The sequence below is a fragment of the Gracilinanus agilis genome, chromosome 4 (assembly GCF_016433145.1).
Source record: "Gracilinanus agilis isolate LMUSP501 chromosome 4, AgileGrace, whole genome shotgun sequence".
Taxonomy (NCBI): domain Eukaryota; kingdom Metazoa; phylum Chordata; class Mammalia; order Didelphimorphia; family Didelphidae; genus Gracilinanus; species Gracilinanus agilis.
Genome location: NC_058133.1, coordinates 256,535,315 through 256,544,525, shown reverse-complemented (window position 1 = coordinate 256,544,525; position 9,211 = coordinate 256,535,315). Strand labels below are relative to the sequence as shown.

At 46.1% G+C, this 9,211-nt stretch overlaps 1 protein-coding gene across 1 annotated transcript; it reads left to right on the top strand.

The window, feature by feature from the left end:
- Positions 1-5,039: 5,039 nt before the first annotated feature.
- Positions 5,040-8,644, top strand: CDSN (corneodesmosin). The gene is made up of 2 exons (XM_044671584.1): positions 5,040-5,130; positions 7,149-8,644. The coding sequence occupies exons 1-2, from the start codon at positions 5,040-5,042 to the stop codon at positions 8,642-8,644; spliced, it is 1,587 nt and encodes a 528-aa protein (XP_044527519.1).
- Positions 8,645-9,211: the final 567 nt, after the last annotated feature.

Sequence of the window (9,211 nt, the reverse complement as noted above, 5' to 3'; positions counted from 1 at the left end):
ATAATACAATCTGTGGCCAATCTGTGTCTTTTTTTACCTTCACAACATCTCTGATAGATGATATTCCCTTCTCTCTACTCACAAAAACACCACCTGAATTCATGCCCTCATCACCTCTTGCCTGGACTATTATAATAACCTAATTGGTCTCTGCCTCTGCTCCAATATATCCTCATCCTCCTCCAATCTATCTTCCATTTGCTTGGCAAAATAATCTTCCTACACCATGAATCTGGCCATATCACATCCTCCACCATCCAATAAACTAGAGCAGTTCTTTTCTCTTCCCTCTCCCTTAGGATAAAATACAAACTCCTCTAGCATTTACAGTCCTTCAAAAAAAAATGGCCCCCTCCTACTTTTCCAGTTTTCTTATACTTTACTCCCTTCCCATACTCTGGGATCCAGATACTATGTTGATATAATTTTTAATATTTATTTTCTGTCATTTTGTAATCCATGTTCTGTCTCCCCCCACTCCTACCCCTCTCCGAAGAAGGCAGGTAATATGATATAGGTTGTATATATGTTATCATACAACACATTTCTATGTTCATCTTGTAGTGAAACAAAACATATATTGCTTTCACCAGAGAAACATTCATGGGGGGAATAAAAATGAAGAATAATATGCTTCAGTCACCGTTGGGACTCAGTCTGCTTCCTCTATGGCAATAGATATCCTTTCTTCATGAGCTCCTTGGAGTTTGTCCTGGATCCTTGTCTTGTTAATAATAGTTAAGTCTTTCACAGTTGATCATCAGACACTATTGTTACTGTGTGCAACATTCTCCTGATTCTGCTTATTTCATTCTGCGTCAGTTCATGTAGGTCTTTCCAGTTTTTTCTGAAATCATCCTGTTCATCATTTCTTTTTTTTTGTTTTGTTTTAAACCCTTAACTTCTGTGAATTAGCTCATAGGTGGAAGAGTGGTAAGGGTGGGCAATGGGGGTCAAGTGACTTGCCCAGGGTCACACAGCTGGGAAGTGTCTGAGGCTGGATTTGAACCTAGGACCTCCTGTCTCTAGGCCTGGCTCTCAATCCACTGAGCTACCCAGCTGCCCCCTGTTCATCATTTCTTACAACACAATAGTATTCCATCACTAATATGTACCATAACATACAGCCATTCCCCAATTGGTGGAGGAAATTCCCTCAATTTCCAATTCTTTATCAATACAAAAAGAGCTGCCATAAATATTTTTTGTACAAGTAGGTTCCCCACTCCCTTTTAAAATTTTTTCTTTAAGCTACAGACCTAGGTAGTGATATTAGAGGATCAAAGGGTAGGTATAGTTTTATAGCCCTTTGGGTATTGCCCTCCAGAATGGTTGGATGGGTTCACAACTCCAAACATGCATTGCTGTCCTAATTTTGCCATATCTCCTCTAACAGTTATCATTTGGTCATATTGTCCAATCCAATAGGTGTGAGGTGGTATCTCAGAGTTGTTTTAATTTGCATTTCTCCAATCAAAAATGATTTAGAACATTTTTATACAATTATTGATAACTTTGATTTCTTCATCTGAAAACTGCATGTTCACATCCTTTGATCATTTGGGGATAGGACACACAGTTTTCACTTATGATGGGGGAACCCATGATCTCAGAAGCAGCTATTCTACTTCTATAAAATTGTCACTGTTAGAAAGTAACATTTATTAATCCTATCAGGTTATGGTTCTGAGGGTAGAAGTTTCCTCCCACATTTGCTGAAATATAATTTGGGCTCCTTTTGCTATAGAAAAGGAATATGGAGAGCGAGTGTAGCAATAGGAAAGTAAAGAAGTCAAACAGAATAGTCCTAGTGGCTTGTATTAGGAAGGCATAGTGCAAATTGGAGTAGAGAAAAGTAAAATAGAATTTGTTGGAATCGATACAAGTAGAGTAAACTGGAATTGAGAGAAATGGAATGGGTTACAGCCTTTGGGATGAGTTCTGTGGGTGAGGCCTTGGGCCCTGAAGAAAAGGAAGCCAGGCAAGGAGTGAGTCTTTCTTGTTTCTTCTCCAGCCCACACTTCTAGGTTCTGACCTCAACGCTCTGGAATGCTTCTTGGAAACAATACTAAGTCTCCAGAATAGAGTGAGGAGGTTGGTGAAGAATAACTCAAAGGGCTACTCAACTCCACCCACTTCTAGCCTGGAACTGGATGCAGAAACCCTGCTCTCCTAGGGCATATGAAGGACTCCCTCCTCATCCTCCCTCCCTGCACTGTCCCTTGTCTCTTTCTTTTTTTAGTTCCAGACACACTTCCCGACACTTCCACCTTCTAGTGGCCAGAGGTAACTCAGGCTCCTCTTAACTCCTCCCCAAGTCCTTAGAGGGGCCAGAGAGGCATCCATCCTCAAAACCTAGGGGTAAAAGTCAGGGGGGAAAGAAACAAGATCAGAGGGGAAGCAGGCAGGATCTAATGTTAAATAATATTATCATTAATAATAACCATAGTTGAGCTCCATAGTGTTTTGCAGTCTATAAAATGCTTTTTGTAGAGGGTCTCATATAGTCTTCAAGATCATGCTAAGTAGGTGGAAAGAAAGCATTTTTCTTCCCATTTTATGGCTGAGTCGCAGAGAGGCTTGCCCAAAGTCTCTGACCCAATGTTTATGTCTTTTTCTTTTTCCAGGGAAAGGATGGATGGGGGATTGAGTTGTGAGTCCCGGACTTGAGTTAGTCTGGGAATGGGGACTTACCCTATTTGCTTTCTCCTTAAGAGGGTATCGGGCATCGGGGAAGAAGTTGGGGGAAGGGGAAGGTGTGGAGAAGTAGCTGGACCTTGGACTTGTGTCTCTTCTTTCCCCCATACACTCAGCTCCTTTGTTTGGCCTTTGAGGCATTAAGAGACTGAGATACAGATGACAGACAAAAAGGGGCAGAGAGAGGGAAAGAATGACGGGCAAAGAGATTATTAAGAGGCAGAGAAAGAAGACTAGAGAGAATGTAGGAGACAAAGAGAGAGAGTATGTGTGTGTGGGTAGAAAGAGACACACAGAGAAAGAATGAGACCTAGACCGAGAAAGGCCAGTTAGATCCCCTGGGGACAGAGCAGGTTTTGATTGGAACGGGACTTAAGAAAGCAATGTAAATGAGAGACTGGGTTGGGGTGGAGTGAAAAGACAGGAAGGGGCTTCTTCTTCTCTGCAGTCTGGGTTTGAGCCTCCTGGGGTTGAAAAGGAGGAGCGTAATGACTCGGATCCCAGAAACTGTACTGATACTGCAGGACACCTCCAAAAAGCTGGAGCATGGCCAGGGCTAGTGCTGTAGGGAGAGAATGGACCTGAGAGCCCAGGAGAGGAACCCAAGCATCTCCTGCCTTGCTTCCCCTTCCCCCAACTTCTATTTCTCCAGGTTCTATCTGGTTCTCTCAAGAACTCAGAAACCTCCATCTATGGATCAGTTGGGCTGACTTTCTTCCTCTCTAAAGAACAATGAAACAAAACAAGATAAAATCCACTATTTGTCACATGGGATGGCTCCGGGGGAGAGATGCAGGGGATATGATGGTGATGTAAGAAACAGAAAGCATCGATAGCAAGGACCCAGACAAAAGTCTGGCTACCTCTCCCTCACCAGACCTAGGTTTCCGGCTCACTCATCAGGGCAGGGAACACGATGAATGGCTACTCCCTGCGTTAGTTCAGGGCCACCACCTTCCCTAATTAGATTATTAGTCTCTTGCTCACTCATGGTCAGGGCCACCCTTGGTGGGGAGCAAGAGAAGAGTGAGTAATTAAGGCCTCTTTGGATGGGGGTTATCCATCCAGCTTCCTCCCAGTGCCCAGGACTGGGTGTTTGTCCCCTCAAAAACCCTGTGCCCCTTCATACTCACTTGCTTTCAGGGACCCAAGCCCCACCTCACATTCTTTGTTCTACAGCTCAGTCGCCTCCAGAACAGGGTTTCCCAACTGCCTCCAAATAAACCAGACCTCTAAATCTCCTCCCATTGCTCTCGAGGTCCTTGCTCCCATCAGGGGCCCCCAAATCTACCACTGCCCCTCTCTCTTTTCATTTTCTAGGTCTACTTTCCCCTCAGGGACTTTGGTATCATCCCAGCATAGTTGTGAAGAAAATCTCTTATAAAGCATTACTTAAATTATTCATTACTCCCCTCAGGACCCCAAGCACCCATTCTATGATCATTTCCTTGGTTGGAGGGTTGGGGGAGCAGTTATGGGGCCCAATATAATAATAGTGTGCCAGACCTGGAGTCAGGAAGACCTGAATTCAAATCTGACCTCAAACATTTATTAGCTGTGTGACCCTGAGCAAGTCATTTAACCTCAGTTTCAAGTTCCTCAACTGTAAAATGGGGATAATAATAGCACCTACCTCCTAGCATTATTGTGAGGATCAAATGAGATAATATTTGTAAAGTGCTTTGTGTGGACGAGTGTTAGTTATTTTTATTAATCTTCTCCCTCCCTTTCTTCACCAGGGCTAGTGTTGTAAGGAGAGAATGGACCTGAGCACCGGGGAGAGGAACCCTGCCTTGCTTCCCCTCTCAGGCACTCAGGCCCCTCGCTCTGTTCCTGGAGTCCTCCAGAAAGTTGGGTCTTCATTTTTCAGGTGCCTGATTCTCAAGAGGAAAAGGAGAATTGTTCTTAAGGGCTGAAGGGGTCCTGGGTTTTGGATGGAAGCCTAATTGGGGTGAGTGAAAGCTTAGAGTTGATACCCAAAATACATGGTGAGAGTGGAGGTCCAGGAGCATGCAATCAATGTGACCTATCAGGTCAGGATGCCCAGTTCCAAGTTAGGCAAAGTGCCAAGAGCAGCCAAAGTCAGGTGAGAGAAATTGTTTGGGCCCCAGTGTCCATACCCCGTGTTACCTGATTCCTCAACACCTCTGCTGAACTAGCAGATGCTGCACACTGATTAGTCCACCAACTCTTGGCCACGCCAACCTACCCCAGGGCACCTGCCCGCCCCCTGCCCTTCCTCTCTTCCCCTCCCCTCTCTGTTGCGTGACTCCTGCCTGGGGAATGTACAGCCCTGCCATAAAGGACCCAGTGTCCAGAGCTGCCATCAGTCAGAAAGCAAGATGGGTACGACTCGGGCAGCCCAGATGGGGCGAGGGAAGGGTTGCCCGCTCACCCTGAAGGTGCTGCTGTTGGTTGCTCTCCTCCTGCCAGGTAGGAGACAAGGGAATCTGAGTGCTCTCTGGGAGCAGAAGGCAGTGCTCCCAGAATGAAGAGAATGAATGGATACTTGGGTACTCCATGTCCAAGAATCAGAAAGAGACTGAGATTTAGAACCCCTGAGTCTTTGGGGAGAGAGATTGAATGTCTGGGAAGGTGTGTGGTGTGGCGCTGGAGAAGGAGGCGACTAGTGATAGGAGGAAGATAAAGAGATAGGGACATGAGAATTTGGATTATATTGGCTGGTAGCATTGTATGTGGAGGGAGATTAGGGGCTTTCAGTTTCAGAAGAAGATACCACCATGCCAGGAGTTGTCAGAACCAGACGCTGCAGAGTCGAAACTTTAGGGGTGGGCAGGATGGAGCCTCAGTAGCTGAAGAATAGAATGGGTTTCTGAGAGGTTCCAGAATGGGGACACATACCAATGAAAGAAAGGAGAGCAGATGTAGCACCGAATAGGAATATCAGGAACCAGTATGAGATTGGGAATTCGGGCTAGAGGTCAGATGGTCCCCGTGAAATATGAGGGAAGTAAAACATCCCTGGGACATCAAGAGGCCATGGAGAGCTGGGGAAGGGAGGGAGGAAAGCAATGAATGGAAAGACTGATACTACTACTAACAATAAATCTATTTCATAATTATAAAGCATTTTCATGTGCTTTATTGTGGTTAGCATTATTTTATTTGTTTTTCATGACTCTGGGTTATTCAGCAGGTGTGATTTATCAGATGAGGAAATAGATGCTGAGGGAGAGGTGAATTGCTTAAGGTCACAGGGCTAGTAAAAGACCAGACTGGGATGAGAACAGAGCACTTGTTCTTTCTAGAACATCATACATGGGAGTTAGAGAAGGGAGAAATCCCAGTGGTTCAGGGACGGAGGAGGGCCAGCAGAGCTTGTGGGTAAAATGGAGATAAAGAGGGCTTTTAGGAAATTGAGTACAAAGTAGACATTAAGGAAACAAGAAGTGTCAGGCCCTTAGGGGAATGTAAGACCTGAGTGGAGTCAGACTGATTCCCCAAGTAGCATGGAAGCTTTAGAATATCTATTTCCAGGGACAGTTAATGGCTCAGTGGATTGAGAGCCAGGCCTAAAGACTGGAGGTCCTGGGTTCAAATGTGACCTCAGACACTTTCTGACTGTGCGACCCAGGGCAAGTCACTTAACTCCCATTGCCTAGCCCTTAACTGCTCTTCTGCCTTGGAACCAATATACAGTATTGATTCTAAGATAGAAATTAAGGGTTAAAAAAAAGTCTACTTCCTGGGTGGGGTATGGGGGATGCAAATGATAAAGGGGTGGTACTTTTCAGGGCTTTAGTGTCAGTGCAAGAAGTTTCAGGGCGTCCTTCAACGGGGGTGTCTTTGGGTGTGGTGTCTTGTCCAGCTGGTATCAACAGGTTCTGAAGTAACAGGCCTAGATGGTCCTGGCCCCCACCCTTGCTTTCCAAACACGACCAAGAGCAGAATGTAGGATATCAGGGACCTATTCCTAATCCAAATGTTGACTCACTTGGGTCAGGTTATTTTATCTGTTCTTCAGTGTTCTCATTTTCTCTATCACTATTTCCCTCTCTCTGGTGCTGGGACTTCTTTCTCCCCCTACCCTTTAATATGCCTTCTACCTTATCTCTCTCAGGGTCTCCTTTCTCATCTCTCTGTGCCCCAGGGTCTCTTATCTCTGTGTCAGTCTTCCCTTATGCCTTAGTCTTTCCTCCACTCCTATTATCCCCATCTCTCCTTCTCTGTCTTTCTGTTCCATAATGTCAAGTTGAGTTGATCCGCAGCTTTGTCCATCTCTCTCTCTCTCTCATTCTGCCTACTTCATAAATCCTGTCAATTCTCAGCAAGCAGGAGATCAAGGCCTCTTAGTAGTAATAAGCATTTGGAGTTAGTGGGGTGAGGAGGGTGTTGGAGAGAAAAGAAATTCAGAGAACTGAAAAATTGATTATAACAGGGCTGAAGGAAAAACTTTGGGGACTCTACTGAACCTTCTTCTCCTCTCCTAGGAACCCTGGCTAAGAGCATCCGGGCCTTCCCGGATCCCTGTAAGGACCCCACCAGAATCATCACTCCCAATGACCCCTGTATCACAGGGAGTAGTGGCTCCAGTGGTTCCAGTGGCTCTAGTGGCTCCAGTGGCTCCAGTAGTTCCAGTGGCTCCAGTGGTGGCTCTAGTAGCACTTACCATGTCTCTAGTGGTTCCAGTGGCTCCAGTGGCTCCAGTGGCTCCAGTGGTTCCAGTGGTTCCAGTGGCTCCAGTGGTGGTTCTAGTAGCACCAGTTACCATGTCTCCAGTAGCTCCAGTGGTTCTAGTGGTTCCGATGGCTTTAATAGTTTCCATAGCTCTGGTGGTGATTCTAGCAGCTCCAATGGTGGTTCTGGCAGCACCGGTTACCAGGTCTACAGTGGTTCCAGTGGTTCCAGTGGCTCCAGTGGTTCCAGTGGCTCCAGTAGTTCCATTGGATCCTGGTCCTCCCAGTCTAGTTCCTCTTACTCTGGCAGTAGTGGCAACTCTGGTGTGTCTATCTCTGGTCTGAAACCCTGTGGTCCAGACAATCCATATTCACACTGTAGTGGGGGCCCTCTTCCATCCTCCAGCTCCAGCTCCAGCTCCCACTCTATATCAGGAGGCCATAAGCCAGTAGTGGTAATTGTAGAGCAGCATGGTTCTGGTGGCAACCAGGTTGTGGGGGGCTCTCCATGCAGCAATGGGGGGGTTCCTGGCAAACCCTGCTCCCCTATCACCTCATCCAACTCCTATGGTAGCTATGAAGTAGTAGGTGGGTCCTCTAACAGTTACCTGGTCCCAGGAATGACGTATAGTAAGGGTAAGATCTACCCTGTTGGCTACTTCTCTAAGGAGAACCCCCCCAAGGGTTCTCCAGGTGTCCCCAACTTTGCTGCTGGACCCCCTATTTCTGAGGGGAAATATTTCTCCAACAACCCCTTCATTTCCAGCCATGGTTCCAGTGTCTCTTACCAGTCAGGAAGCTCTCCAATTATTATTTATCGGCCTGTGGGTACTGGTGGTATCCAAACTGGGGCCTCTGGGAGCTCTGTACTTAAACCTTGTGGATCTGGTTCCCAAATCTCAGCAGGTCCCTGCTCCTCCTCCTCCATCTCTGTGTCTCAGAGTAGTTCCAGTGGGTCCAGCAATTTAATTAATTCCCAACCCTGTGGGACTGGTTATCAAGGCTCCAGAGGGCCTTGCTCCTCTTCTGGCTCCAACTCCCTCAGTAGCTCCAATGTGGTTTTCAAGCCTTGTGGGAGTAGCTCTTCTTCTGGCAAACCTTGTGGGTCTCTGTCCTCTTCTTCCCTTGGATCTAGTGTGAGTCAGGGATCCTCCCAAATAGACCTTTCAGCAGGGGCCAAGCCCTGTGGTCCTAGCACCATCCCCTGCCGTTCCATTCGGGACCTCCTAGCCCAAGTGAAGCCATTGGGGCCACAGTTGGTTGACCCTGAGGTTTTCTTGCCCCAAGGAGAGCCCCTTGAGAATTCCTGAATATATATACAAACATACACACATACATAAATGCTCTTCTGCCATCACCTTGGGATGATGGAGAAAGCTCCGATGGGATAAAGATCCCAGCATGGGGCTGGCTGGTTCCACTTCCTATCTCTAACTCAAGAGAACTCCTCATCCTGACATGGACAAATCCCTGAATCAATTTGGTGATGATGCCCCTTGCTTCCCAAAAGCCTACCCTATATATTTGCCATAAACAATGAATTTCTTTCTCTAGCACTATTCCAACCAAAAAGATTCTGTTAGACAGTGAAGCATCTTCTTAGACAATTAACTCCTCACATATATACAATTTACCCTCTGCAAAGTGGTGACATTTATCATCTTGATACCAGTACTCCTTCTACCCCCACTTCCCAACCTCTTTTCTTTTTTTTTTCCCCCAATCTCTTTTCAATATGGTCAAGCCCAATTTGTTGCTTGCATGTTTTATTCTACTGCTTTGGACCTTAAAGTGGTAGAATTACTTTATCACTTTTTTTTTAAACCCTTGTACTTTGGTGTATTGTCTCATAGGTGGAAGATTGGTAAGGGTGGGCA

Excerpts from the sequence above, each read along its gene's own strand:
- CDSN (XM_044671584.1), top strand. The coding sequence starts at position 5,040 with ATGGGTACGACTCGGGCAGCCCAGATGGGGCGAGGGAAGGGTTGCCCG. Across the intron at positions 5,131-7,148 it reads GGTTGCTCTCCTCCTGCCAG|GAACCCTGGCTAAGAGCATC; the intron begins GTAGGAGACAAG and ends CTCCTCTCCTAG.